Source organism: Meriones unguiculatus, chromosome 8 (genome assembly GCF_030254825.1).
Source record: "Meriones unguiculatus strain TT.TT164.6M chromosome 8, Bangor_MerUng_6.1, whole genome shotgun sequence".
Taxonomy (NCBI): domain Eukaryota; kingdom Metazoa; phylum Chordata; class Mammalia; order Rodentia; family Muridae; genus Meriones; species Meriones unguiculatus.
Window position 1 is genome coordinate 27,677,204 of NC_083356.1, and position 14,466 is coordinate 27,691,669.

The 14,466-nt window shown below is 48.4% G+C and overlaps 1 protein-coding gene and 1 pseudogene across 2 annotated transcripts in view; one reads left to right on the forward strand and one right to left on the reverse strand.

Moving 5' to 3' along the window:
* Positions 1-14,466, forward strand: part of Trappc9 (trafficking protein particle complex subunit 9) — a 440,029-nt gene that overhangs the window by 337,138 nt on the left and 88,425 nt on the right. For both annotated transcript variants that reach the window (XM_060389314.1, XM_060389315.1), the window contains one exon: positions 8,848-8,938. In XM_060389314.1, the coding sequence (XP_060245297.1) occupies positions 8,848-8,938 (91 nt within the window). The remainder of the gene's footprint in view (positions 1-8,847; positions 8,939-14,466) is intronic.
* Positions 1,775-1,921, reverse strand: LOC132656127 (U2 spliceosomal RNA; annotated as a pseudogene).

The window sequence follows — 14,466 nt, forward strand, 5'->3', positions numbered from 1 at the left end:
CTTTTTGTGGACTGTGCTGTGAAAGGGGGAAGTTGGATAAAATGCCTGTGCCTACATGGGCGTATGATCAGAGTTCAGCTGAATGGGTGGAAGGACACTGAGTGCATCTGTGTGTGAGTTTCCTCAGTAATCCCTGCAGAGCAACCATGCAGTATGCTAGACATTTGAGGAGACTGTCAGCATTGGGTGGAAGTTTATCAGAGGGCCAGCGGTGAGGAATGCCCCAAAGCACCACAGCAGGAGAGTGTGGCTTATTCAGTGTCTGCCAGGAAAAGAAAGCACTAATGTACGTGTCTTCCCACCATCCTTATGTGTAGTCTCTGTGGCTATCAGTGTTGTCAGACTGGATTTAACCATCATGCTTTGCATGTGCCAGAGATTGTGCTAAGTACTAGGGATGATATGGGAAGCAGTGTCAGACCTGGACCCCAGTACAGATTGTGACCTCTAGCACATAGACAGAAAAACTGTGAAACTCTGCGGCAGAGCTTTCACTTCAGTGATGCAGCCAGCAGAAAAGCTGCCCCTTCACTGCCCTACTCCAGGTGCCATGATGGCCAAACGAAGTGATTTATAGGCAGCAAGGTTAGTCTGAACTGAAACCAGCCTTTTTCAGAGCCAGTCTGCAGAGACCATCTATGTCTGAGGCAGGCAGGGGACAAACCTGGAGCACACATGCCACCGTCCCTCGTCCCCACCGCTTTGTGCTTGCTGAAAGTCTCCTGTCAGGGAACTTTTCTCGGGCGTGGGCTCTTGCCTCTTAGGGAATACTCTTCTGAGGATGGTGATTGAGGGCAGCTGGTGTATGCATGCCACTGGGAGCATCCCTGCTGGTCTGGCAGACAGTGGACACCCTACGCAAGCTGGCAGGGTCACTAGCTTTCCATGGGGGTTTCGCAGCCCTGCAAGGATTTTAGGCACAGAGCCCTAGCTTGATTGATCTCAGGCAGGACAACCACCTAAATTGGTGCTGGGCTTTATCCTACCCTCTGGGGCTGCTTCTTTCCATAGGTTACTGACTGAGGTTGGGGAGCAAGCTGCTCCACTGAGCAGCTCAGGCTCTTCTTCAGTCTTTCTAATTGAGTTCTCCAGGATGCTTCTCAGTGGAAATCTTCTCATCTCCTGGAAAAAAAAAGAAAAAAGAAAAACTAAACCTCTTTAAACAAGACTCTTTTAAGACCCAGTACACTACATTTTTTTTTCTAATAGTCAGTCATGCTTGGAGAAATAGCTTTATCTAAATGAACTCTAATACAAACAGCTCCTGTCATCGGTGCAGTTGATTCCTTGATCATCATAAGTGAAATGCAGGGAATCATTTGGTATCTGCCTCCAGGGAGTTCAGCCCTGAGAGCTGTTTGTGATAACTCGGTTCAGGGGGGTCTTTCATCTTGCACAGCAGAGCACGGAGGCTTGGCAGCCGGAGAGAAGCCTGGCTGGATATTTAGTTGAGGCTCTCCTGCTGTTTGACCTGTGATGGGAAGCTGAATGAGGTGGCACGGAGACAGGTTGGATTGCTGGCCCCACCAATCCTAACATGGTGTCTGCGTGTACCTTAGACTTGCTCAAAAGAGAATTGGGGTCAACACATGGACAATGTAGATTTCGTGCTTGACCAACTAGAGAGTATATGAAAAGATATTCCATGGGCATCATGAAAAGCCTCTGTGTGGGCACTGTGTTTGTGTGACTGGGTGTGTGTTAAACATGTACAGTCTTTGGTCAAATTTATTTACATAGATGGCTTAATTTATTTAGGTTCCACAGACACACAAAGGGCTGTGCCATTCTTGGGAGTGCTGTGATACCAAATTAATGTGTAACTCTAAAAATCCACTCGGTTCTCAGATAGAGGACATGTCAGATACTAAAGTGATAAGAACAAATACTGCATTTTATCTTAGCCAGAAGTCCTAGAGATGTCTGCAATAGCTTTCCGATGATGTTTTCTGCCTTGGGCCACTGATGAGAAAAACAAGGTCCATGAGGTTATTTCACCTACTCAGAGGTTACCCAGCTAGTGCATGGCTAGTTGGGATTTGGGCTGATATTGGGACTACCTTCTAGGAGTCAAGTCCAGACCTCCCTTTTGGCCATAATCTTCTCACTAACTATACTACTTAGAGGAACTGTGGAGATGGTCACATTCCTTGAACAAACTGATCATGAGAACCTACCTGCCCTCCATCCTCTCTTCATGGAGCTCTAGAATATCCCTAACCAAAGAGGACTTGCTGTAGTGAACCAGTTGTAGACCTCTTTGGACCTCTCCCTGGACAGCATGTCCACCCTGGGTGTGCTATGTCCAATCCAGTCTCTGGCATGAGCAGCTTTGAGGAGATGCCAGTGCACTTACCAAGATGAGGAAAATGGACTCGAATTTTAAAAGGTTAGTGCTGTAAATGAGAAAGTCAAGCAAGAGGCTTGCTAATCACTTACAGGAGTTTCTTCACTGGTATAATTTCTACCCATGATGACTTGCTAGTTTTCTTGAGCTCTAGCAGGGCTGGGCTGCACCCTTGCACCTGTAGCCCTTTTCCCCAGAGCTGGTACATGAGATGGAGCCCATCTTCTGAGTCATGGTGGCTGGAGACAAGGGGAGGATAGTACCCGCTTATGTGTGCCAAATCACTTGTTGCTTCCTGACCTAGGTCTCACTCCCCTCTGCCTGAAGCTTTCTGGTGAGCACCTCACCCATTCTTCCAGAGGCATGGGATCTGGGACAACTCCTTGGGTCTACCACACCCCAGAAAACCAACCCTTCCTCCTCTGGCTGTCCCAACATAGTGACTATAACCATCTTGCCCAATATAAAATCCACCTTGAACCTGTCACACTGTGGTGAATTTGCACTGGAGTGTGCTCACTTCTCTGACTGGCTCACACCTGTCACCTAAAAGACTTGTTTATATCTGTCAACCGAGTGACTGGTTCACACTTGTCCCTTGAGCTGGGCATGAAAAGACCAAGTGGCACCTTCCTAGTTTTAAGGAGCCAAGATTCTTGTCAACCAGTACCATTACTCATTCATTATTATTTATTATTTAATTAGTTGATTGATATTTCTATTTGTACAGACTCTTTCCTTACTTCATTTCTTATTCCCTCTAGAAGATGAGTGGATGCTACCAGATGGATGAAGTGGAAGAATGAGCAGCAAATTGATTGGCACACATGAGCATACACACATATGCACATACACGGGAAGTCATGAGTGTTGAGTGGGAGGAGGAAAAAACAAGTCATGAGAGACTTATATGTTGTGATAGGTTATAGGGAATTAGGCTTTTTGGACCAAGAAGGATGGGTGGCCATAGAAGGATCTTGAGAAATAGAAGACTGTGAACCTCATTGCAAGCAAATTGGTCTGAGTAGGGGGCGGGGCGCCCAGCTCCCAGGGAGCCCTTTGGGAGGTGTTGACTGGAATCCGCATGGCCTCTCGGTGTGGGCCACCTGGCTCATGAAACTTACTCCTTGTCTGAAAGGTTTACAGGAAAGCCGCTCCCGCATGGGGATTGCCTGTGACAGCAAGTCATGCACGCTTCAGCACCACGGAGAGATCCCCGCTGGGCTTTCCCGTGGTCAGGAGGCTGGGACAGGTCACCATGCTGTCTCTGCTGTTTGCAGGCACAGGCCCTGATTATACCCAGCCCATGGGCAGCAGTGTCCTCCCAGTCTAGCAGAAGCTTTGATCCCTGGGTTCCAGGTGTACAGGGAAGAGTTCACACTGTCTGGTGAGGGGTGCATGAAGCAGTGAAAGCCACAGAATCATCCTACTAGCTCCAAGGCCTTTCTTGTTTCCTCCACAGGCCTGGGGATATTGCAGGGTGGTGATTGATGCAGTACAAAGTGACTCCCACTGAAATCTCAGCCCTTGGCAGGCTGAAGCAGGAGGATCACCACGATTTTAAGGGCAGCCTGGGCTCCAGAGTTAGACTAGGCTGCAGAGTAGGGCCATTTCTTGAAAAAAAAAAAAAAAAAAAGCACAAAACAAAATACCAGTGAGGGTGAATCTGACCAAACGACCAGCATATACAATACACACATATTAAAAGCAGTGAAATGGAAATAACAGTGTCTGTCCAAAGCTAGCACGTTCTGAAGTCTGACTTTGAAAACAGTGTTAGAGAGTATGTGTGGTAGATCCTTACCAGAATGCCCCTCCCACAGGAGGCGTTTTGAAAATTCCTCTACAAGAAAGCGATAGTGATTTCTGTTGCCATCATAATTTATTTATCTCTCACCCCTCGTGCCAAGATGTGCATATTAAGAATCAGCTTTTACCATCTGCACCACAGTGTTGTGTCATAGGCATGGACCTTGGCTGAACAGCTTGGCCACTTATGGGTTGAGGCTTGGGTACCAGACAGCTTTTGTGCCTTTTAGGGCTGCAGGGGAAAGGCTGTGCACACAGGGAGTCAGCTTTAGTAGTCCAACTGTACCCTTCTTGGGTCACATCTGAAGACTAATGAATTCAGAAACGGGTAGAATGGCTCTCAGAGCCCCGTGCCACCGGGCAACCTTGCAGGTTCCCATGACCTCCCTTGCTCCTCTCCTCTCCTCTGCTGCCACCCGCCTTGAGACCCCACTGCAAGTGTTTAATAAACTAGTAGTATCCCACCTTATGAACTTTTAATCTCATGTAAGTGAATATAAATCTTGGGCTGAATGGTGAAGGAAAGCAGAAAGAAACAAACACAAAAATGAGTGTTATTTTTTTTTATGAGTGTTATTTTTTAACCCAAATGTGTAGGAGATTTGTACTCAAGGCTCCTGCCTTTCAGACTAGAATAGGGCACTGTGGGACCAAGCTTTGTCCACATACCAGTTTTCATTCTTAATATAGTCTACTCGCACATGGTTAGAGACTTCTAGAAAGTAATTGGTTTACCCGCTTGCCTTGTCCCTGCCCCTCCTTCCACACAGGCCTCTTTAATCTGCTCCCCTATGTAAACTTTCATGCACACGCACACATGCACACACATCTTGGGAAACTTCACTCCAGCTACAACTTTCTATCGCCCCATTTCTAGTGAGAACACGAGACACTAACCTGTGCTTTGCCTGGGGCAGAAAGCACACCTTTTATCGTGGGCATTGGCCGGTGCACACATCTGTGCTCACAAGCTAATTACTTCCCTTTCTGCAGACGTTGTATGGCAACAGCTCAGGTGATGGAGCAGGATAGAGCTCACTGTGGGTACTGTGCCATCACTAAGCAGCCTAGAACCGAACTGCCGAACTCCCTGGGCTCTGGTGCTTCAAGTATAAGCACCCCATTCGCCCGATTAGAAGGAATGGGTAACACCCTTATTAGAGCTGCCACCAACGCCAGCCAGTCCGAATGGATGCTCACTGGGCCCCAATGCAGAGGCTGCCAGTGCTTCTTCCTCCTGGACTCTGTACCACAAAGCACAAAGCCCAAACCAAAAACCTGTAACTGTGCTCTTTCTGCCAGCTCCATGCACATACCATTAATTCCTATCTTTGTTTAGAGTGAATCATAGCACTTGCAGAAGGGATTTGGTCAAGAGATAAGAAAGGGGAGAACTCTTCATTTATTTTACACTTTGTTTACCTTTTTTTTTTTTTTTGGTTGGTTGGTTTTGCTTTTTTGAGACAGGGCCTCACTCGATAGCCCAGGCAGGCCTAGAAGAATTCTTGATCCTCCTGCCTCAGATTCCCAAGTGCTGAGATTACAGTCAGGGGTTTACCACTGTGCCTGATTTGGAAATAAGTGGTCACAGGGATGCTTCTGGCTCCTACAGTCACATTCTGTGGCTGAGAAAAACCACACACGGCTGAGAAAAGCCGTACAATGATGTCACCCTTAGCTAAGCTGTTGGTTAGGATAGTTTGTGGTGGTGAGGGAAAATTAATGGACCACTCCCAGGAAGAGCAATGCCCCCCTCAGAGCCATTGAGTTGTATGCACAGTGACCTTGGTGTCCTTGGAGCCAGCAGTGACCAGCATCACAGCTTCTCAAATGCTCTCTGAACCCCTCCCCCGCCCAGAAGAGGAGCATCAGTTTCTACTGTTTGGTGGGAAGTTCTCTCTTCTGTAGCTTTTTGGGCTCCTGCCTCTGCTCCTGGGCCCCTCCCTCTCTTGATCTCCCTCCAGTTCTTCCTTCCAGAGACTTGGCTCAGATGTCCCTTCCGCTGGGCAAGTTCCCAGTCTCTGCACCTGGCTTCAGCCCCTCATCTTCCCCAGATCCTTTCCTTAATTGCAGAGTCCCTTCCTTCCGTCAGCATGTTCTTATTTATCTTTCATTTACCATCTTAACCACGGTGAAGCCTACAGCTCAGTGCTGCAGCCTCCCCCACAAGCATCTCGGGAGCTTCTCACATTCTCGAACTGGAACTAGACCAAGAACCTCAGCTCCCTCTCCCTTAACCCTATCTCCTGCAGCCGGGCTTTGCTTCTGTCTGTGGCTATATATACACCTGTACTCACACTGCCCTCCACGAGGTACTCTGTTTGTCCTTCCTGTGCCTGGCTTGTCTTCGATTGTCTTTGAGGGTCAGGCATGTAGTATGTCAGGCTTCCTTTCTTTGAAGGCTGAGAGGCATTTGATAGTGTGGATGGGGTGTGTTCTCTTCATTCAGTCATCTGAGAGTGCACACTGGGGACATTTCCATCTTTTGGCACTGTAAGCTACCCTGCCGGGAAGGTGGCATACATCTTCTTGTTTGCATCTTGGCTTTGGCTCAGTGAGGTCAACATGTGGCCAGTACTGGGATTGCTGGAGGTCAGTGCTTTCTGTTTGCAAGACCATCTCTCTTGCATACTTGTGACCCCCCCTCCCCACAAGACTTGGGTCTTACTTCAGTATCCCTAATGGCCCTCCCCATCTCTCCTTGTTGAACTATGCAAATCTTCCTTCCCAGGATCAAGCAAGAGGATTAGAAGTGCATTGCAGAGTGCTCCACCACCACCAACAGCACTTCAGCAAACCTGTGCCGGGGATGGTAATGAGATGGAGAGGCAGCATGTGGAGGGGCTCTTCTTAAGAAAGAATTGTGTATGGAATTAACCTTCGCTAGGTGGTGCTGGAAGAGGAGCATCCCTCAGGAGGGAGAGACACAAAGCACTGGTTCCCTCACTGAATCTAGGCAGGGAAGGGACTCCCCAGAGGGAGGGAAACAGGACCCTACTGACAGCAAGAACATTTCCTAGTGCATCCCTGTCTTGGGACCCTGTGAATCAGGAAGTGCTCTCATCATCGTGCTACAGATGACGAGGCCACCTCAGGGTGTTTATTTTTATTTTTATTTTTTGTATTTTTATTGGTTGTCCAAGGTTCATAAGAATTCAAAGACTCAAAGCCCAACTGATCTCAGAGGAGGGGTCTGGGCTTTGCCCAAATTGAAGCATTGCCCCGTGGTGCTTACCTGGGGGGCTGCCCCCCCCAGCTTTCATTCACAGTCAGACACTGTTGATGGAACAGGTGTTGGAGCCTGGCATGGTTGTGGGGCCTCCTGGGGGACTCACAAGTGGTGATGAAGCCACCATACATAATTTGTCTTGAAAGAGGACACAGAAGAACCTTCTGAACAGGGATGGCTTGGGAACATTTCCCAGAGGAAATGGGATCAAAGATAAGGCAAAGGATGAACCAAATGAGGAAGGAAGGAGGGGGACCCGTATAGGAAGAGTCAGTGTCTGTGGTACCCGGGAGCTCAAGAAGTCTAGAGACTTGTCAGGCTTAGGTGTAGGCAAGGCTCCCTAGGCATCATGGGGGCCAGTTTGGCACCATCTCAGCCAATGCTGAGCAATGCCTTGCTATGATCCAGCCACACTTTCCGAGAAACCTGTCTGTGTAGCTTTCCCTAAGTGCCTGGCCGGCTGAGACTTAGAAGCATGAGCCTTCTTCCCTTATTGGCTTCGCCCCTTTCACTCACACCCCCCTTGGCCCCTTTGATTCCCTGCTTACGAGATGTCCCTCCACCACTGTCCTCAGGCGTGGCATGCATGAGCAGCAGGTCTTCTAAATTTTCATCTTCACCCGGTGGGCTCAATGTCAAATCCTTTCCTGGCACCTCTTTCCCCAGTGCCTCCCTGCCCCCATGGCCTGCCTGTCTCACTTGGGACAAGGGGCGTGTTTGTCAAACAGAATGGACCTGACTAAAGGAAATAGGAAGCGGGCTTTCCCTCTGTTTCCAGCTATCAGCAAGTGCTTTTTGCTGCGTACAGTGACTGGTTTTGTGGGAGAGGGGAGGTAAGAGGCTGGCAGGCCTGCTGTGAGCTGCATGGGGGCCCCAGGGCAGCTCAGCTCTCCATATTTACCTACTGTCTGCATCTCTAAGCCGCGATCTCTTCATCCACATCCACCGCTGCTTGCTGAGAGACTTTATGACTTCCTCGACTATGAACTCACTTGAGAGAGCCTGCTCACAATAATATATGTAATTACATCGAGATGTATACCACAGCAAATATGAAACCAGCATGAACCCAGCACAATGTTGAGAAATGCACACTCGTCCTGAACACTCAACCTGAGCCTGCATGTCTTAGTAAGGAAAAATAACCTCAAAATTTGCCTTATTTTCCCCAGCAAGAACCATTGTTGGCATAAGTTTATCCAAGGAGCTCTTCCTTCCTTCTAGAACAGCCACTTGAATGGACTTAGAGATGAAAAAAGGGACACCTGCTGGGCTTATGTGTCCTGGTTTCCCCATTCTTAGGTTGATGCCTTCATCGTCTAGTGGGCTACCACTTGAGCAAAAGGGTGACCTATCTACACAAGCCTGTTCTCATCTAGGGGTGTATCTGTCTAGAAATTTTCTCTCCCTCTTCCACACCTAAGGCTCAGCAGTAGCCAAGTTTCCCTTGACTGAGGCTTACCCGTCTCTGAAGCGCAGTGGTGAGGCGAGTGTGGAGGGCCTCCTGAACCAGCTCGTCCTGGAGCACCTGCAGCTGGCACCTCTGCAGTGGGGTGAGTACCATGCCACCTGTGGCTTTTGGGTGGGTGGGTGGGTAGGAGGGCACCATAATGGCCGCCTTGGGAAATTACAGAGAAAGGAGTTCACCTCACTGTGTGCTTGCTTCTGCAGGCAGGGAGCTCATTACCCAGGTAGGTCTTACCATATCCTCTTCTCAAGTGGCCATTGAGTTTGGAAATGTTTGTAGCACTTGGCTACGTGCGGTGGAAGAAGGAAATGAGGGCCTGGCTTCCTGCTTGCCCTTCTACCATGTTCCTGGACTGAACTTCACAGCTTTTTGTGCTGGGATGTGAACAATGTATTTGGTGAATGCCTTATCTCACCATGATGCTCGCCCCAAGATAGGCCACCATCACTTAACAACCCAGCTGATATGGCTTTGTGTTTCTTTACAACCCTAGACGCTGTCCATTTTCCTGCCTTTCTTAATAGGACGCAAAGGTAGCTTGTGACGGATACCTGTGTCTGTTGGCTGTGGAGAGGGTTGTGTTGCTATCTGGAAGCATCTGTTTAGATTGTCAATTGGGATTGGCTATATAAACAGTCATGTGTTAACTCTTTCTTCTTGCTCTCTACTCAGTGAATTGTCTTGCCCCATCTTAGGCCCTTTCTAACATCTCTGTAGGACCAACCACCTCCCAGAGATGCTATGGGAGACTGTTCAGGTTATTAATGTCCTCAGAGGTCAGTGGAAGAGTGAACAAGGGGTCAGAAGAAGGCCTTCCAAATGTGTGGGGGGGGTCACATGTCATAGTTAGGGAGTCATGTGTCCCCACGACTAGTGATTCAGAGTTGGCCCAAGAGCAACCATCTTTCAGTGCTGGTCCCTGGAGAGATTGAGGGTGCTGCATTGGGCTTTTGCATGATTGAGGGGAAAGGTTAGCCGTTTGGATGTGATACTTTCTCAATAATGGGCAGGAAGGTCAAAGTGTCATTGTTAAAACCATTGTCTGAGAGACAATACACTGGAAACGCAAACACTGTTTCATTAGTTGGCTGTCATCTCATTGTGATGCTGGAGAATGTCACTGTGCCCCTCATAGCCTGTTCACTAGTTTATAGGAGCATATAGCTTCCCCTCATTGAGTTGCTGGGCAGCTCAGTTGGCTTGAATGGTATATCGTAACCATGCTTCCTGTGGAAGGTGTGCTGGAAATAGAGGTTGAATAGTAGGTTTCACAACCACAGCAGTCCATGTCATGATCTGTTTCTGTCATCATCCTAAGGCTTCAGCTAGATTCCATAAGTTAACCAATGAAATTGAAATAAGACTACCATTCCTACATCATGTTACCCTAGAGGAACTCTCAAGGGAAGGAGTTTTACTTGCTTCATTGCCTGCAATGAATTGTGATCATCCCTGGCAGGACCCAAGGAGGGTTCTTGGGAGATGGTCAAATCCCTTCTGCTTTGTGCTTCCATCTGTCACAGGCTGGAAGTTGAGAGGGTCTGCCTTGGCCACTGTGAGCAAGTGTCCCATGCCCACCCGTATGTGACAAATCCATGAGAACTGACATTCATCCAGAACAGTACATGGTTTTCAGAAGTTACAGTAAGGCCTGAGAGTGTCTCAGCTGAGGCCTGCAGGGGTCATTTGTGAGGGGAGCGGTCAGACAGAATCATAGAGGGGCAGATGCTCCTGGTCTTGGAGTGGTAAGCCATTGGCAGGTGATGTACCTTCAATCTTGGAAAGCCCAAGTGGGCTTAGACCACTGGGAGCCAGGCTGTGTGGTAGAATAAGAGAGTGGGCCACTGTCGACTGCCTTCCTCACAGCTGGTCATACCATGACCTGTGTTTGCTCCCAGGCTGCCAGTGACGTATGGTGAGGAAGGGCCTTCCTCCCAGTTTTAATCCATTCATCTCCTGCTGTATCTGTCATCTGTACAGAGCGTCTCATGTGTAGAACCAACTAGCTCAGAACTATAACCATCATGCTGGAGTGATCTCAGCTCTCATGACATAGACTCCAAGCATCCTCTTACAGGATAAACTGAGGTCACAGCTCCCTCAAGATCCCACATGGTTTGCTAGGGACAGGGTCAGACCACTTGGGCTGTTTCAGACCTGAGCAATGAGAGTCCTTAGAAAAGGTTCCCGTGGCCTTTTGTTTTGGAGGAACTGTTTTCCACGTGTGCATCCCTGCTGTTTGACAATGGGGAAAGACTGTGTGGTAAGCTCCAGTTATCTTGGACCCTTGTATCTCTTTTTGTAGGGAGGAACTGTATGGGGCTTGGCGAGGTTCTGGCCTGTCTCACCTGACTCTGAGCTGCTGGGAGGGGGCAGGTCCAAATGAGCACAGTCTCCTCTTCCCCAAACTTTGACCTTTTGATGGCCTTATTTTGTGAAAGTCATTTACTTCTCAGATTAAAAAGCAAAAGAAAATTCAAGATATTTAGGTAAAGAGAAATGAGTCCTCTCTTATCCCTAAACAACCTCTATTTCAGTTTAGTACATTTCCAAGTCATTTTGTGATTCCCTGGTTTTAATTTTGTTTATATAAATGACTATGCCACCGTTGTACCTTCTTATCCTTTTTCAAGCTTGACAAAAACATAAACAGTTCCCACATTATAAACAAGCCTTACACATATTGTTAAAGGCCAAGCTATTCATCAAATGGAGAGAAGATAATTTAATACTTGTTCTGTTGCTGAACATGGAGATCTCTCAGAATGTTTTTTTTTTCTTTTTACCATGATAAAAGTTATGTGTCCCAGTTTTTACCCAGCGTCTTTTCTGTTTTGGAGGGCTACAGGTTTGTTGTGGATTTCCAGAAGTTACTGGTGCTTTAGAAGGGCTTGGCAGAGAGCAAAGCCAAGCCATCAAGATCTGTCTATGCTGATGACAGCAGTGGCAGGCACGGGCAGGCACGGTGTCACCACAGAATCAGGAGACGTGGGCTTTCATCCTGGCTCTGCTATTTCCCATTAGGGAGTTACATATGGATTGGGCTATTGGTCGTGTTCTCTGTGCCTCAGTTTCCTCATCTGTAATGCCAAGGCATCACCTCCTCTGTATGGGAAGAGTGCTGTCATCCCAGGGGAGAGAGGCCACCTGACTAGCTCTGAGCACGGGGCCACTGACTTGCTGTTCCTGTTTTAGCTATAGAGAAAGAAAAATGGAATGCAGATATCACTAACTATTCACCCACATCCTGGTGTGTGCTGGCTGTGGACCTGGGCTGCAGTGCTCCATCTGCAGCAAGGCAAGACTCAGGGAAAGCCAGGCTACAGGCTGGGCCAGACACACAACTGAATCCAGGATGAGGCTGGTGTTCCTAAGATGCTTTCTGTCTCAGCCCATGAGTGTCTTAGAGCATTCTCTCTCTCTCTCTCTCTCTCTCTCTCTCTCTCTCTCTCTCTCTTTCTCTCTCTCTCTCCCTCTCTATCTATCTCTATCTCTCTCTGCCTCCCTCCCTCCCTCCTTCCTTCCCCCTCTGTATGTGTGTCTGTCTGCCTGTCTGTCTCTGTCTTTCTGTGTTTGCACATACACACTCATCTGGCCCTTTGTGGAGGGAAGAGGAGGAGGAGGCGGAGGAGGAGGGATGGGCCCATCTGAGCCTCTTGTAGAAACCAATGTGCTGTCTGGATGTCTAATCTGAAGACCATCTTCTAGGCATTTCCATAGATACCCAGAGGTGGTGACTAATGGGCTAAGCTGTTTGCCACCCTGATTGGAATGTCTCACCACGGTGCCACCCACTGCCTCCTCCTTCCACCGATTCTTTTCTCCGTAGAGCTCTCTGTGTCCTCTGAGATGTGGTGGTGATTGGTCTGTGCTGTCTCTCTGGGCCTGCAGTGAATACAGATCAGGGCTGCATTGCATTGTGAAGTGGGTATTTCCAGCTTTCTGTATTCAGACAGTCTTCATGGAGACCCACCTGTGTGCTGAGCTCTGCGCTCTACCCTGAGGGCAACAACTAGGAGCAGAAATAGATAGTGTCAGTCTAGGTAGCAGCAGACCCCAGGGACTCCAGTGAGGGACACTGCCCTGCATTGCCTTCAAGAACATGTGACTCCCTGACATTTGCAGAGCACAGTTCAGGGCCCCAGCTCTTGGTCACATGCATTTCTTAAGACCTGCACAGTCCCCAATGCCATCATTAGTATGCCTTTGGACAACTAGAAATGGACTCAGAGGGGGCCAGTTCTGCCTCAGGTCATATGGAGGGTTGATGGAGTCATATAATCCTTCAATCAAAACCTATTGTCTATTGCTCTGTATTAGGTGCCCCCCTGTATGCTGGGAATCCATCCCTACTAGGAGATATCTTCTTTCCTCTGAGGCTTGGAGTCCCAGGCTGCTCCTCAAATTGTTTGGCCACATCCTGGTATCTGCTAGCCTGGGAGCTGGCACAAAGTGTTCCGGAAGCAGCAAAAAGAGGCAGAGCTGGAGCTGGATCCCCAGGCAACATGCTGAAAAGGAAGCAGTAGTCTACTAGAATGACACATAGACCCCATGGACACCAGCAGAGCTCATAGGCCTCCTTGGGAACAGAGCACCTGGAGGTGGCTGTGAGTCTTCTGTTCTGAATGGTTCTTCACCCCCTCCAAAAGTGCTCTACATTTAATCAGTCTCCTAGTTAGGATTTCTACTGCTGCAATGAAACACCACAACCAGAAAGCAACTTGGGGAGGAAGAGGTTTATTTAGCTTATACTTCCACATCGCTGTTCATCACCAAAGGAAGTCAGGGCAGCAACTCAAACAGGGCAGGAACCTGGAGGCAGAATCAGATGCAGAGGTCAGGGAGGGATGCTGCTTACTGGTTTGCTTTCCTGGCTTGCTCAGTCTGTTTTCTTATAGAGCCCGCCACCATCGTTCACTAATTGAGAAACTGCCTTACAGTTGGATGTCATGGAATCATTTCCTCAACTGAGGTTCCTTCCTCTTGGATGAATCTAGCTGTGTCAAGCGGACACAGAAAACCAGCCAGAACAGTTGGCATCAGTACAGAATCTGGGACCCAGGAGTGCTGGGCAGGCACTTCCTCAGCTTTTGTGATCTCTGGTATAGTTCCCAATTTCCCAGCCCTGCTTCATGAAAGCTGTGTCTTCTTGTCACCCCACTCTCCTGCTCACTTTCAGCTCAGGAATCTTGCATGCGCATGCTCACACAGAGGGTAGTCGGGCAGGGGACCAAAGCAGCTCTGACTCGGTCACACACACCTCCTTTCTTTAACTCTGTCAATTCTGCATCCACTCACAGGCTCTCCTGTGTCTCTTTTATACACTGTGGATCCACAGCAGAAGATGGCAACAGCATATATGCTGTTGAATGAGTGGGAACAATAAGTCTTCAATATGTATTCACTTATGAATAAATGCATGCCTCACTGACTGACTGACTGACTGAATGAATGAACAAATGAGCATCTAGACCCTTTCTGGGGTGAAAGGCTGTGTTCCCACAGACCAGAATATACAGGGCTGTCCCTCGTGGTCTGTGCAGAGCAGGCTTCTCAAGCTGTCTGTCATATCCCGTGGGGACAGATGTAATTGTGATGATAGCTTTTCTGGCT